Here is a 16463-nt window from a genome sequence, read left to right as displayed (position 1 = left end):
ATAGCCCTGACAAGAGAACTCTAATAACAACAGATGCTGGAGGGGATGTGGACAGAAGGGAACCTTACTGCATTATTGGTGGGAGTGTAAACTTGTTCAACCACTTTGGAAAGCAGTATGGAGGTTCCTCAAAAGACTCCACATAGACCTCCCCTATGACCCAGCAATCCCACTTTTGGGCATTTACCCAAATGTTCACAAACAAGACCACACTAAAGCTACCAGAATGACTATGTTTATTGCAGCATTATTCACCATAGCTAAGATATGGAACCAACCCACATGCCCCTCAGTAGATGAATGGATCAAGAAAATGTGGTATATATACACAATGGAATTCTATGCCTCCATCAGAAAGAATGACATTGCCCCATTTGTTAGGAAATGGAAAGACTTGGAAAAAATTATATTAAGTGAAGTAAGCCAGGCCCAAAGAAACATAGGTCCCATGGTTTCCCTTATTTGCAATATCTAGTATATGTCTGAGTCAAGCAGAAAGGTCAGATAAGGTGATGTTAGGGAAATGAACCCTAAGATATGTATTCAAATGTTTTTTTTTCTTTCATGCGATTGTTTCTAACACATTTATAATATGATTTCTTTGTTGCTTTGTATGTCCCACAGTATAACCCCTGCTTTCACTGTATTTGATGTCGGTATAATTTGTGGAAGGGAAGGGGAAAAACAAATTGTTTAAATAGGGATACAGGTGGACCCATTGCAACAATGAAACGTACAAATCGTTATGTCGAAAACGAACTTTACAACTTTGGTGGGGCGGGGGGAAGCGGGAAGGATTGGGTGGGGGGGGCAAGGGGAGGATGGGAAGGGGAAACAAAGGAGGAGGCTACAATGCTTGATAAGAAATGTACTCATTGTCTTGCCCATGTAATTGTAACCCCTCTGTACAGTATTTTCACAATAAAAAAAAAAAGAGTTGCATATTCAGGAGGCTGCAGCAAAGTCACCCTGGGGATCCACAAACATAGACAGGAAGTTACGGTCAGAATCTGTGGTCAAGTTCCACCATTCAGGAGCAGTGTGACTTTGGGCAAGACCTGTAACATCCCCGTGACTCAGTTTCCTCATCTGTAAAATGAAGACACTGCCAGGCACCAATGGCTCACAGCTATAATCCTAGTTACCAGTAAGCTAAGCTCTGAGAATCAAGGTTTGGAACCAGCCTGGGCAGATCAATCCATGAGTCTCTATTCCCAAAGTGGATGTGTCACTCAAGTAGTAGAAAGCTAGCCTTGAGAGAAAGTCAAGCAAGGGAGTGAGTCCCTGACTTCAAGCCCTGGCAGGGACTCCTGGGAGGCCTAGTTGTATCATATAAATAGGTTAAAGAAGGCTGCTTGGGCTCCCATATTAAACTTCACCCTAAGCCTGTCCAGAAAAGACAGACAGCCTCACAGTCCCAGGCCATCAGAGGCCTGGCTGGGCTTCTCTCTGGTCCATGGGACCCATAAGTTTTCTTATCCAAATAGTAAATACTCCATTTAAGAAGTACTTTTGTTACTTATGCTTTTGGTCAAAATATATGCATATATGGATATACATATATTTTGTACAATTAACATATGTTAATACAAAATAAAAATTAATAAAGTTTGGAAAGCATATCAAAACTTTAAGGAAGAAAAATAATGCGAAAGAAAAGACATTGCTCAAATCCCTCTATTCTTCACAGCCTCTCCAATCTTTTAGAACAGTAGTTGCTTTTTTAAATTTAGCTTAAAATAACAAGCATTCTCCAAGGCTGTGAACTGTCTTTTATAAGTGTTTAATAAAGCATTTACTATCAGTGTTATTAACCCAGAACACTGGACATCCCTATTGAGTAATAGTAAAAATATCTTGAGACTCCTGGGCAAGATTAATGAAGGTTACCACTCTCATGGTTGAACTCTCCAAATTAGGATCTGGGAAGGAGCATCCAGGGAACACTGGCAAAGAGGGCTCAGAACACTGAAGACAGAGACCAGAGATAAGTGAGATTTTAAATCCCACATCTAAGGCATGATGGGAACCAGCCCTGCAGATCTGGTAAATATCACCAGGTGGCGCTATGTGAACAGCCAGGGACCATCCCTGATGTCCTGCTAGGCAGGATCCTCCTAGGATGGATCCTCTGATTATGAGGGAACGTGTGTGCGCATACACACACACACACACACACACACACACACACACACACACACACACACACACACACACACACACACACACACACACGCTCCAGTACTGAGGTACTGTGGCCTAATCTCAGGGCCTCTCGTTCTTTTTTGCTCAAGGATTTTTTGCACACACACACACACACACACACACACACACACACACACACACACACACACACACACACGCTCCAGTACTGAGGTACTGTGGCCTAATCTCAGGGCCTCTCGTTCTTTTTTGCTCAAGGATTTTTTGCTCAAGGCTGGCACTCTACCACTCCAGTTCCACTTCCAGCTTTTTTGTGGTTAATTGAAGGTAAGAATCTCAGGGACGGGGCTGGGAAGGTGGCTCAGTGGTAGAGCACTTGCCTTGCATGCTTGAGGCCCTGGGTTTGATTCCTCAGCACCACATAAGAAAAAAGCTGGAAGTGGTGCTGTGGCTCAAGTGGTAGAGCGCTAGCCTTGAGCTGAAGAGCTGAGGGATAGCGCCCAGGCCCAGAGTTCAGGCCCTACGACCGGACCCAAAAAAAAAAAAAGAATCTCAGGGACTTTTCTACCCAGCCCAACTTCAAACACAGATCCTTATATCTCAGCTTTCTGAGTAGCAAGGATTACAGGCCTGAGATACCAGTACCTGGCTTGGGAGAACATCTTTAATCAGAGAAATGTACATTAAATTCAGAGTGATGAGCCAAGAGGTTGGCAACTTAATCTCAAATGGCTAAGGACACCGTATTCTTGCTACCATTCCTGACAATTTTTTCTATGGTCATCCCTCGCTATATTGTGGGATTTTGTGGTGTGTAGGTATTTATATAATATTTGCGATTTTAATTATCCTTGCCAAAAATATTAAAACAATATTAAAAATGTAAAAAAACCCACAGTATGTATTTCATCAGCAGATGAATACCATACTGTACACAATGGAAATGTGCAGTACACTACTACTGCTTACACAAGTTTCCCAATGTGAGATTGTACACAGCACACTATTGGCTGATGGACTAGAAAGCGACCAACCATAGCACTGTGTTCTGTATCCTGGGCACTGATTGGCTCAGTGACCATAGCATACAGCTGTTTGCTGTGCCCATATGTTCAGCATCTCTCCTTGTCTACTTCACATCGTTGTCTGATCACTGCATGTAATGTTGCTCTGCAGTGTTGTGTTGTGACATTATCATAAAAGTTTGAATTTATTTTAAGCCTTATGATGCAGCCCAAACATTCTACACCACCAAAGGAAAGGTAGAACTTCTCAGCATATTAAAGGCAAAAAGGGGAAAGCTACATGGCTGTAGGCTACCATTACAGTATCAATGAATCTATTGTTCACTACATAAAGGTGAAAAGAATACTAGGTCTATGGCAACAATGACTTTTAACCAGACTGCAGAGAAGGTGGTCACTTCCTGTTATAAGGCCATTGTGAGGATGGAGTCTGCCTTGGCCTTGTGGATAAATGACTGCAGAAAGAAGAATATCTCCCTGAATACCAACACTATCTGGATGAAGGCGAAGAAACTTTATGATAGTTTTGCGGACAGCACAGACATTCACGACGGTGACAAGGATGAAGACCAGGATGACAACGCAGAAGCAGAACTGTCGAGTGCTTCTCCTACCAGACCAACCCCATAGAGTGCCAGCAAGGGCTGGTTTGACAAATTTCCAAGATGCTTTGAACTCAAGAGCGTTTCTCTGCATGGAGAAGCTACTTCTGCAGATAAAGTCAGAGCCAAGGGGCTAAAAGCCTGAACAAGTTTTTAACATGGATGAGACAAAGTCAGCAAGTGAAGAAGAGGATGAGGAACAAGATGAACTACGTGTTGGAGAGGAGGAGAAGGTTGGCTTAACACTCAACTGTCTTGCAACCATGGTCAGAATGGCCAAAGAACTTCAGCGAGTAGCTGTAGAATGATACCCCCAGATGCTTTGTTTGTTGCACTTCGTAAATACAATTGAGAGTGGTATGTCAGTTTATAAAAACATTCTCACGCAGAAGAAAAAGCAACGCCAGCAACTCCCCATAACTATGTTCATCACTCAGACAAAGAGATCAGTTACTCCTATACCTTTAGCAGAAATAGAAGTTACAGTGCAGGGAGAAGATACTGCCCCTGATGACACGCCTGATGAAAAGCTGTGCAGTACATTCATCTCATCATCATTGCTTTCATCATCATCAGTACTGCACAGCTACATGATCCATGGTCTTCATCATAGAAGCTGTAGTATGCTTCATTGGTGAGTATCCACACAGAATTTTATATGTTGTTAAAATTACACAGGTTTAAGAGTGTAGAACATATTTAAGAACATATGAAGTGTTTATGAAAGTGTGGGAAAGGATTGATAAGAGAGTGGGAAGAGTTTATAAAGCCTTTAAATATATGTATATAATAAAATAAATGTAATGTTGCTAATTCACAGATCTTCACCTATCTTGGAGGTCTCTGAAATATAACTTCCGCAGTTGGTGAGGGATCACTGTAGTCTTAAATTATTTTATGAGAGAAGCTTAAAAGGATCTAAAGCTGGGTGCTGGTAGCTCTTGCCTATAATCCTAGCTATTCAAAAGGCTGAGCTAGGGCTGGGAAGGTGGCTCAGTGGTAGAGCACTTGCCTTGCATGCTCAAGGCCCTGGGTTCGATTCCTCAGCACCACATAAGCAAAAAGAAAAAAGCCAGAAGTGGTGCTGTGGCTCAAGTGGTAGAGCGCTAGCCTTGAGCTGAAGAACTGAGGGACAGTGCCCAGGCCCAGAGTTCAGACCCCACAACCGGACCCAAAAAAAAAAAAAAAAAAAAAGGCTGAGCTATGAGAATCATGATTCAAAGCTAGCCTGGGTTAGAAAGATTAACTACCAAGAAATCCAGAAGTGGAATTGTGGTTCAAGTGGTAGAGCACTAACCTTGAGCACAACAGCTCAAGAATAGCACCCAGGCCCTGGTCCTGAGTTTAAGGCCCAGGGCCAGCACCAAAAGAAGAAGAGGAAGAAGAGGAAAAAGAGGAAGAAGAGGAAGAGGAAGAAGAAGTAGAAGAAGAAGAAGAAATAATCTAAGAATTTTGCTTCTGCAATCACAACACAGGATTTTCTTCCTATGGGATGTGAGCCCTATGGTCAGGACTTTGGCCTAGAAGTTCCACTGGGACCCTCTTCAAGACATCAAATTAGATGCCCAGTTCCTCAGGTCTCCAGACTTTATAACACTGTGGAATTATTCTATTACATGACAATTATCTATCAACCATATATCCAATAAAACACATTGCCCAGGAACCAAAATCAGCCATCTTGGAGTCCTCAGCCCCTAGGCAGAGAGGGCTCAGGAAACAAAGGCAGGAGAGAGCTACCTTGCCATCAACTCTGAAGTCTCTGTCCTCCCACAAGTTATGCAATCAGTCTAGGCCACATGTTATCTGTCCATACTTGGAGGCAGCTCTTCAGCACTGGTCTTGACAAGCTCAGGGTTGGAAAGCTGCAGTCCAGGAGATAAGCGGCAAGCAGTAGGACCTCAGGAGTTCATGGGCAAATGGTTACTGTGTTCCTGGATCCCTCACTTCTCCCTCAGATGCCTCCAAGGGCTGCTGCAGGGTAGGATGGCATCTCCCATGCTAAAGCATTGGTTAGGTGAACATTTGAAAGAAGCTCAGGGATTCCCAGAGCAGTGTGCTTGCCTTCCTCTGATCCCTATGCCCAATGTGCAGTGTCTGCTGGCTCTCCCAACCCTCCATGTGTTCTTGTCACCTGGGGATTCCCTTTCCCACCTGACTCTGCCTTTCAAGGCTGAGGTAATAGGATGTAGCTCTGTCATGTGTCCAGCATTTGACAAGCTGCTCTTAAAATGCATGTGTATGCTAAACAAAAGGAAAGAAACATACGTATCACCCAATGAGGAAGACCATGATAATGACAACTTGCCTTGTGAAGGTTAAAATGTGTTTGTGACTTTAACTATTTCACTATCTCACAATACGATGTGAAATTTATGTAATTACTTAATCTCAATAAAAAGTTATTTTTAAAATGCATTTGTATGTTTTTCCTACATGTGTGCCCAGCACACATAGCCCAGTGAGCCATAAATAAATGAGAACTAAATAAGCACATGTACCCTAAAGTCTAGCCTGAAGCAGAGCCTCCCAGACTCTCTCTCCCCACCTCTTCTCCTCAGTCCTTCCTAGGTTTCTAAAAATCTCACAGGCTCTGTCTTTACTCCTTTAGCAGGCTCCTTGGATCTTTTTTTTTCTTTTTTTTTCCCCTTTTTTTTTTATTGTGAGAATACCGTACAGAGGAGTTACAATTACATGGTCAAGATAACGAGTTCATTTCTTATCAAGCATTGTTGCCTCCTCTTTGTTTCCCCTTCCCATCCCTTCCCATACTCCTCCCTTCCCTCCACCCGATCCTCCCCCCATCCCCCACCAAAGTTGTAAAGTTTGCTTTTCAACATAACGACTTGAACATCTCATTGTTGCAATGGGTCCACCTGTATCCCTAGTTAAACGATTTGTTTTTTCCCTTCCCCTCCACAAATTATACCAACATCAAATATAGTGAAAGCAGGGGTTATACCGTGGGGGAGGGACATACAAAGCAACATAGAGATCATCTTATAAATATGTTAGAAACAATTGCATGAAAGAAAAAAAAACATTTGAATACTTATCTTGGGGTTCATTTTCCCCTAACATCAACTTATCTGACCTTTTCTACTTGACTCAAATATATACTAGTTATTGCAAATAAGGGAAACCATGGGACCTATGTTTCTTTGGGCCTGGCTTACTTCACTTAATATAATTTTTTCCAAGTCTTTCCATTTCCTAACAAATGGAGCAATGTCATTCTTTCTGATGGAGGCAGAGAATTTCATTGTGTGTATATACCACATTTTCTTGATACATTCATCTACTGAGGGGCATCTGGGTAAGTTCCATATCTTAGCTATGGTAAATAATGCTGCAATAAACATGGTCGTGCTGGTAGCTTTAGTGTGGTCTTGTTTGTGATCATTTGGGTAAATGCCCAAAAGTGGGATTGCTGGGTCATAGGGGAGCTCTATGTGAGTCTTTTGAGGAACCTCAATACTGCTTTCCAAAGTGGTTGAACAAGTTTACACTCCCACCAACAATATAGTAAGATTCCCTTCTGTCCGCATCCCTTTCAGCATCTGTTGTTATTAGATTTATTGATTATAGCCATTCTAACTGGAGTGAGGTGGAATCTCAATGTTGTTTTGATTTGCATTTCTTTTATGGCTAGGGAGGTTGAGCATTTCTTCATGTGTCTATTGGCCATCCTTCTTTCCTCTTCAGAGAAGAAAATCCTTAGATTTTTAGAAGTAATTTGAGCTACAACGAAACGGAAAGTGGTTGGCCATGCTCTGCTCAATAGGTCCAGAAATTGAGCTATGAAAGAATCCAGTGAGAATCCTCAAATTTTTGTGGCTATCTGTCCCTTCCACATGCAGCCCAGTTCTCAGTGTCATTCACTATAACACAGCAGCCCAAGAAGCTCCAGGCCAGAGGGTCTTAGATGTGCCTGGGGCTATGCTAAATCTTGAGTAGAAGCTTAAAAAGATCTCTAGTCACTAGGATTCGAGTCTGGTCCTGGACTCTCTCCACATCCTAGGCAGCAGGACAGCCTTCATCTCCTCATCTCTCCCAGCCTATGCTTGGCTCTCCCAGGAGGATCCATCCTTTCTCTTTCACCCACCACCTCCTGATTCTCCACCACCCATTTTGGAGTCATGGTAAAGGATGGTCCTGTACTGTAGGCACCCCAGGACCCCAGGCTATAGGGAGAAGACAAGGTCTTGGCTGATGAGCATGCAGCTGAGAGAGCATGAAAGCATGGAAATAGGAGCAAGGAGAGGAGAGGTAACAAGTAGCCAGCCTGGCAGTCTAGTGAACAACAACTAGATGTAGAAGGATGGAGGAAACGCTGAGCTTGGAGAGGAGCAGATGCAGGAAACATGAGTGTCTCAGATGCAGAGAAGGTAGTAGTGGAGAGATATTGAGGTCTCAGTCAGTACAGAAGAAAAGAAGAAATCCCAATTTGGGCTTGGGAACCCCATATACTGCAGAGGAGCCAACCATATCTTGAAGGGCGATGGAAAAGCTCCAGGCAGACTCCAGCCTCCAACAGCCTCTCTCAGTGGATACCTTCATGACCATGGTTCCTCCATGGTGCTCTGCTACAGGGGACCACCTAAGAATCGCTATGGGGAGGGGAGCAGTTCCAGAAGTCCCTGGAAGCCAGGCACAGTGGCTTATGTCTATAATCCTAGCTACATAAGAAGCTGAGATTTGAGGATCATGGTTCAATGCCAGCTCAGATAGGAAAGTCTGTGAGACAACTCCAATAAACTACTCAGAAAAAAAAAAATGGAAGTGGTGCTGTGGTTCAAGTGATAAAGCACTAGCCTTGAGCAAAAGAAGCTCAGGGACAACACCTAGGCCCTGAATTCCAGCCCCAGGAATGGCACCCATGTATACACATACACATACACATACAAGTGTGTGGGGGGGAACTAGAGGGGACTCAGGAGGTGATAAGAGACAGGCTCAAGAACACTGCATTGAATCAGATTGTCCCATTGAATCAGATTGGCACTGTAAGGCTAGGAAGGATTCTTTTTTTTTTTTGGGGGGGGGGGGGGGGAGGTCCGGTCATGGGAACTGAACTCTGGGCCTGGGTGCTGTCCCTCAGCTCTTCAGCTCAAGGCTAGCACTCTACCACTTGAGCCACAGTGCCACTTCTGGCTTTTTTCTGTTTGCTTTTGTGGTGCTGAGTAATTGAACCCAGGGCTTCATGCATGCAAGGCAAGAGCTCTACCACTGAGCCACCTTCCCAGCCCAAGGCTAGGAAGGATTCTGTTGGGAAATACTATTCCTATTCAAGGAAGCTACTGGCCATCACTGGCCTAAGATGCCTTGGGAGCAAATTCCAACATCGGAAGGGTAGCAGATCAGGAGTACAGAGAGGCAGAAGTCCATTTGACCCCTTAAATCCTCAGAATGTAAAGATGCCCCACTGATTGGTGTCCCCATTTTGGAAATCTGTTTGCTATGAGCCCAGATGTGCTTAATGCTCAGCCAGCGTGGTCTCAAACTGGCCAGTTACTAACTGTCACAGACATCCAAGGGCCAAAACACACACACACACACACACACACACACACACATACACACACACACACACACATACACATACACACACACACACACACACACACATACACATACACACACACAATCATCCTGTCTCAAGGCCTAGAACTCACCCTCCCCCCCAACCAGGCCTCACTGGGAAGAAGCATTTCCAGATCAATAGTCCCAAGTGCATCCTGGGAGATGGAGCAGAGCCAGAGGGAAGGTCAGGAATTCTGGTGACCAGGAGGAAAGAGCCCTTCAGAGTATATTTAGCTCACTAAAAATAACAGGAGGCCAGAGATGAGGGCCAGGAACTGACTGCTTGGACCAGGACGGTCCTGAGCAGGCAGGAGGCGGGGTGGAAAGGACAATGGAGGAAAAGGAAGGGAGTCAGCCCAGTCCTGGTTGACGGAAGTGGGCTATCTGTCTTTCTCTCCATGTGATCTGTCACCTAGATGACTCAGATGTTCCAAATCTGGAGAATGGGGCTGGGCAGTAGGAAAGGAAGGTCTGCCAGATTATCAGAGTTGACCGGAAAACTAGAGGCAGAAGGTAACTATATGGGCAAGACGCGACCCAGGCGCAGCCAAACTGGCGTGAGGTACAGCTGACTTGATATGTATGGGGGAGGGCAGGGCTTTCTTGACTCCTAGTCCAGTGTCCATCCTGGTATCCAAAGCCCTGGCCAGGGAAGGCCAAGCTTAGCTTCTAAGAGCTGGATTCTGACACATCAACAGAGTCGAAAAACATCAAGGCCCGAGGAAGAAGCCATCGGGTAACGCCTCAGACCAGAAACTAGAGCCTAGTCAGGGGTCAATGGGCACTTACCCCAGTGGGATGCTGCTTGGTGTCCAGCAGGGGAGCATTGAAGCTAGCGGATAGACTGGGGGTTGAAAGGACTTCGCGGAGTGGGACTTTGGCTTCCCCCAGAAACCTGAAAAGACAGAAAAGTCGCATGTAGAAACTAGCCTGTAAAGCTGAGTACTGATGGCTCATGCCTATAATCCTAAATACACAGGAGGCTGAGATCTAAGGATCATGGTTCAAAGCTAGCCCAAGCAGGAAAGTTCATGAGACTCTTATCTCTAATTAATCACCAGAAAGCTAGAAGTGGCACTGTGGCTTAAAGAGGTAGAGTGCTATCCTTGAGCAAAAGAGCTCAGCGACAGTTCCCAGGCTCTGAGTTCAAGACCCACAACCAACAAAAAAGAAAAGAGAGAGAGGGAGAAGGAAGGAAGGAAAGAAGGAAGGAAAAGAAACTAGCCTTTGTCCTGAATCTTCCCCTAGCATCCCTCACCATCACCAAGCCAGCTGAGCTGATCTGCTCACATATTTCTTTTCTTTTCTTTTTTTTTTAAAGAGCTCTGGAAAGTTTTATTAAAGAAAAATTGTGTGCTCTTTACTTGTCTCCAGTTTGTTCTGGCATGCTTATAATGATATCAGAATCACCTGGATCAATGATAGCCAGTGTGCATACGCTGTAGTATTTTCCACATGCTGTACCCAGTTCAATATTATTGCCACTGTAGTGATGGACACCAGTTTTTGCCAACATGGCATAGTATTCTATTTCAGATTTCCTCAAGGCTGGGCAGTTGTTGGCGAGGATGACCAATTTCCCTTTGCCCTGTCTGATCATCTTCAGCATCTGCTTGTACCCCAGCACGTACTTTCCACTTTTCATAACAAGTTGAAGTCTAGAGTTGATCGACTCCAGGGACTTTTTCGTCTTCTTGGTGGCCACTATCTTCCTGCCTTAGGTGCGGGAGGGCTCCCAACCGAAAGCAGCAGACAAGATGGCCGGGTGGAGAGAAAAGCTGCTCACATATTTCTATATACTCCTACCACAGCCACCCCCAGACACCATCCCTGGAAAACAAGGACACTCCAGAGATACCCACAAAATGAGAAAAGAAACAGACTTACCTGCACCTTTCCAAGCTCAACTTTAACCTCTTTCTGCCCTACCCCAGAGGTTTCCCCATGCAGCTACTGTCAAGTATAAGGGCTTCTCCCCCAGACCTTGACAGTGCAGCAAGGTTAGGGCAGTTTCCCCCATCACATCTACACTGCTCCCATCACCCATGTCTACACAGATCATCTACACTTGTTTCCCAGGGCTCTGCAGCAGCCATGATGACATAAACACAAAGCAACCTTCCTATCTTCAGGCACAGGTGAACACTAAGACGAGGGAGACAGATTCCCTCCAAGAGGCTCAGAATCATCAGCAAGTACACATTCTTGAGGCTCCATGCCCCGCTGAGTTCAGGGGCCCCACATATGGATGGGGTCTTCAGAAATAGTAGGCCACCCACAGAGAAGGGCCTGTGGAAGAGAGCTGAAAAGCAAGGTATGTTCTTTGAGCTGCTAAAGGGATTACCATTCACTCTGTGTTCTATGGTGGCAGCACAGAATTGCAATACGGGGCCTGTATCAACCAGGACTTGTCTCTGGATATATGTATTGGGCTCTGCTTGCTTCCCTGGGGATTGGGTCCTGTCCTGTACAGTACTGCCAGGACACAGCCCTTCTTTAGTCCCATCAACAGCCCCAGGTACACTCTCATCGTTTCCTGCTTATTTTTTCCCCTGCTGAATAAAGCAACTCTGGTGTCTGGGACCCTCCTTTTCCTTGGCTCTGTAACAATTGATTTGAATATGAGATTTTATGGCTTTGTGAGATAAGACTGCAATCATGATCTAATTGGCTGATTCCTGAAACTGGCTACTCACAATGAGGTACCACTCCATATATATTAGGATGGATATAATAAAGAGAGAGGGAGGGCGGGATGTGGTAGCACATGTACATAATCCTAGATATTCAGGTGGTGGAGACAAGAGGATCTCAGTCTAAGGCTGGCCAGGGCAAAAGCATGAGACCCTATTTGAAAAACAGACTAAAAGCAAAAAAAGAGACTGGAGTGGCTCAAGTGATAGAGCACTTGTACCCCGTGTTGCCAAAAGCAAGGAGGAAGGAAGGGAGAGAACAAAGGAGGGAGGAGGATAGCAGATGTGTGTTGGTCAGAATGTGGGGAAATTATTATCCTGTTCACTGCTGGTTGAAACAGAAAAAAAAGTACAGCTGTTGTGAAAAACAGTTCCGAAATTTCTTTAAAAAGTTCAACATAGAGCCAGGCACTGGTGGTTCACGGCTATGAATCCTAGCTGTTCAAAAGGCTAAGCTCTGAGGATCACAGTTCAAAACAAGCCCAATGAAGGTTTTGAAACATTTATCTTCAATGAACTTCCAAACATCAGAAGTGGAGCAGTGGTTCAAGTGGTTGAACAGTAGCCTTGAGCAAAAAAGCTCAGGGACAGTGTCCAGGCCCTGAGTTCAAGCCATAGGCTGGGACCAAAAAAATAGTTAAACCTAGAACTAAAGTATGCTCTAGCAATCCCATCTCTGCATATGTAACACCTAAAAGCTGAAGCTAGGGTCTCATGCAGATATTTTTCACACCCATATTCATAGTGCCATATTTATAAAGCCTAATGGGAACAACCAAGTTTGACTAGATGTATAAACAACAAAAAAAAAGCAATGTGGACATACAATGGAACACTATTCAGTGTTGGAAAGGAAGAAAATTCTGACACACACTATTACAGGAATTAATCCTGAAGACATTATGCTAAGTGAAACAAGCCAGACACAAAAGAACAATTAATATATGCTTTCATTTAGAGGCACTTAGAGTAATTAGATGCATACACACAGAAAACAGAGTGGGGTTTGTCGGGGCTGGGGGAAGAGGGCAGTGGGGAATTATTCAGTGGATACAGGCTTTCAGTTTGGAAGCTGAAGTCATCCTAGAGATGGATGGGAGTGAGGCTTACATACTAATGTCACTGTGTTGTACACCTTAAAATGGTGTAAACAGTACATTTTATTATGTATATTTTATTTATTTATTTATTTATTTTCATGGGGCTTGAACTCTGGGCCTGGGCACTATCCCTGAGCTCTTCAGCTCAAGGTGAGCACTTGAGCCACAACACCACTTCCAGTTTTCTGGTGGTTTATTGGAGATAAAGAGTCTTTGTTGACCAGGTTGGCTTTGAACCATGATCCTCAGATCCCAGCCTCCTGAGTAGCTAGGAAAACAGGAGTGAATCACCGGTGGCTGGCCTGTTATGTATATTTTAATACAAACACATGCACATAAATGAAAATTAGGCTGCTTCCATAAGCTTCTCAACCTTAAAATCCATCCCTCTTGGGCTGGAGGCTCAGTTACTTGTAGTTCCCCTTCCTAGGAAGACAAAAAATGTTGTGTGTATTCAAGATCAATTTTTCTTACATTTCTTTTTCTTTTTTTACATTTCTTTTTCTTTTTCAGTCATTGGGTTTGAACTCGGAGCCTGGGCACTGTCCCTGAGCTCTTTTGCTCAAGGATAGCACTCTACCACTTAGAGCCACAACATCACTTCCTTGAGTGCTTAATTAGAGATAAGAGTTTCATGGGTACAATAAAAATTTTTTTTTTTTAAAAAAGAGTTTCATGGGGACTTTTCTGCCCTGTTTGGCCTGAAACTTCAATCATCAGATCTCAACCTCCTGATAGCTAGGATTACAGGTGTGAGCCACTGGCTTACATTTCTTTAAATAAAGAATTAAAAGGAATCCAGGCACCAGTGGCTCACGCCTGTAATCCTAAGTACTGAGGAGGCTGAGATCTGATGATTGAAGTTTCAAGCCAACTCAGGCAGAAAAGTACCCATGAAACTCTTATCTCCAATTAAATATTCAGAAACTGGAAGTGGCGCTGTGGCTCAAATGATAGAGTAAGCTCAGGGACAGCACCTAGGCCCAGAGTTCAAGCCCCACAACTAACAAAAAAAAAAAAAGAATTAAAGGGGTGTTCACTCCAGGGTCCTAAGGCCCCTTGTGAGCTGGAGTTATATTTCCTATAATGTGGACTGCTTTGTGTTTTGTTCCCTTGAAACTTAGAAATTGGTTTTGTACCGTAACTTATTAAGCAGAGCCTCCTGTGTCATCCCAAGGGTCAGCATGGAGGGGGCACCTGTCACTAGTATATTGACCTGACACTCAAGCAACTTCAAAAAGACCAGGCACTAGGTACAGAGGACCCTGGAATCACATCAGAGATCAAGGTTCTCTTGTCCTTCATGGGGAAATGGGCAGCAGATCAGAGTGGCTCATTCAAGCAAGTAGATGGATCAGTTGGCCCCAAGACTCTGCAGATTTCCTGAGCTATCACCACAGCTCTTGGGAAGCAGTTCACGGGAAGAAAAGGCCAGGCAAGACAAATGAGCAGAAGGAACAGGTAGCAGTCTGGTTGTCCCAACAGCTGTATAGCAGCTGGAACTCTATTCTCTGGGCCAGAAGCCCAAAGAAAACCACACCTCCTCTGCCTGCAGCCCAGCCATGCTGATCCAGACATGGAGAATTCCCAGAATTCCCGGAAGTAGGATGGGGAACAATGGGAGGAAATTCAGAAGGAAGGGCTGGCCTCACTCCTGCCAGCCCAGGCACTTCCAGGCTGCCCCAGACACAGTGGACAGGGTTGACTGTTATTTATTACATATGTATTTATGTATTTATTTTTATACTACTAGGGGCTTGAATTCAGAGCCTCATACTTGGTAGGCTGCTCTACCCCTGAGGTAGAACTCCAGACTTCTTTTTGGCCATAAAATATACCTTCTGAAGCCTGTCACTTTTAGTTGACAGATGGCTTCACAAACACTACTCCCCTAGGAGGCAGGGCTGGCGGCTGTCTATCCCAAAGACTTAGGAGATGGTTGTGGGAACCAAATACAGAAAGCCAAGGAGATGTAGAGCCTCCCCTCCCTGGTAATACAAGTACATGGCTCACAGAGGAGAAGCTGGGGTATGGAGCAGGGGGTCTCTGGAAAGGTTGAAAGTATCTGAGACAACCATATAGAACACTATAGGCAGTTTCTCCTTCATTCATCCATTGCACAAAGGATAGGGGAGGATAAATTCCCCTGCAATATACTCAGAGATCTTAGCTTTGGAAGGCCTAGAACCTGACCCACCCACCTGGAGATGGATCCAGGCTTCTTCAGTGTATCAAGGTCCTGCACATTCTAACCAGTGGCCTGGTAAAGGTCCAAGGGGATGGATGGGAGTCAAATGAGGCAGGATGAGGCTGGGGCCCTGCATCCCAAGGCCACTTACATTATTCAAACTAAGCTCCCTAAGCTTGCTTAGCCTGCTTGGCCCATTCCTTCTTATGAAAAACACAATAAAGGCTCTTACCTAGGCCTCTCCTGCTCCTCCACCTCCCAATTGACTCTGGCACTTCCCCATATACCCTCTGTCACGTGGCATATACCCCTCTGAACATTATCTTTATAATAATAATTTTAAAAATTAAAAAATAAAATATAAATGGTTCCTTATTTCAAATACACACACACACACACACACACACACACACACACAAATAAAGGCTGAGGGTGTAGCTCAAGTGGTAGATCACTTGCTCTAGCAAGCACAGGCTCTGGGTTTAATTGCCCAACACAAGAGTGAGAGAGCTGTTGAATGTACTATTTTTTTGTTGGGGTTTTTGTGTTTTGTGTTTTTTGTTTTTGTCAGTCATGGGGCTTGAACTCTGGGCCTGGGCACTGCCCCTCAGCTCTTCAGCTCAAGGCTAGTGCTCTACCACTTGAGCCACAGCGCCACTTCTGGTTTTTTCTGCTTATGTGGTGCTGAGGAATTGAACCCAGGGCCTAATGCAAGGCAACCACTCTACCACTGAGCCACCTTCCCAACCCTTTTTGTTATTATTTGCTTTGGTGTTTTGGGTGCTAATCCTGAGGCTTAAATTCAGGGCCTGAGCACTGTCCCTGAGCTTTTTGTTCAAGGCCACAACTCCACTTCTGGCTTTTTGGTGGTTAATTGGAATAAGAGTCTCATAAACTTTTATGCCTGGGCTAGCTTTGAACCACAATCCTCAGATCTCAACCTCCTGAGTAACTATGACTAGGCATAAGCCACCAGCATCCAGCTTGAATGTACTTTTTAAATGAGTTAAACAATCATATGAAAAGGAGTTTGGAGGTTCAGTAGTCAAAGAGTATGCAAAGCTAGCATTTGGAATTTTCACAGAAATGGCTTAAAAGCTAGGAGATGA

At 44.4% G+C, this 16463-nt stretch overlaps 2 protein-coding genes across 8 annotated transcripts in view; both read right to left on the bottom strand.

Annotated features, from left to right (window-relative positions):
- Dysf (dysferlin) overlaps positions 1-16463 on the bottom strand; it is a 210198-nt gene that overhangs the window by 157867 nt on the left and 35868 nt on the right. For all 7 annotated transcript variants that reach the window (XM_042699705.1, XM_042699708.1, XM_042699706.1 and 4 more), the window contains exon 4: positions 10163-10268. In XM_042699705.1, coding sequence (XP_042555639.1) covers positions 10163-10268 — 106 coding nt within the window. The remainder of the gene's footprint in view (positions 1-10162; positions 10269-16463) is intronic.
- LOC122125141 (60S ribosomal protein L30-like) lies at positions 10734-11090 on the bottom strand (the record flags this gene model as incomplete). Its single annotated transcript, XM_042699709.1, has 1 exon — positions 10734-11090. A coding segment is annotated over one exon (357 nt), but the record flags the coding sequence as incomplete, so codon positions are not given.

The sequence above is a fragment of the Dipodomys spectabilis genome, unplaced genomic scaffold (assembly GCF_019054845.1).
Source record: "Dipodomys spectabilis isolate Male_0828 unplaced genomic scaffold, ASM1905484v1 ptg000262l, whole genome shotgun sequence".
In the NCBI taxonomy this organism is placed as follows: Eukaryota; Metazoa; Chordata; class Mammalia; order Rodentia; family Heteromyidae; genus Dipodomys; species Dipodomys spectabilis.
This window is presented reverse-complemented; position numbering and strand designations above follow the sequence as displayed.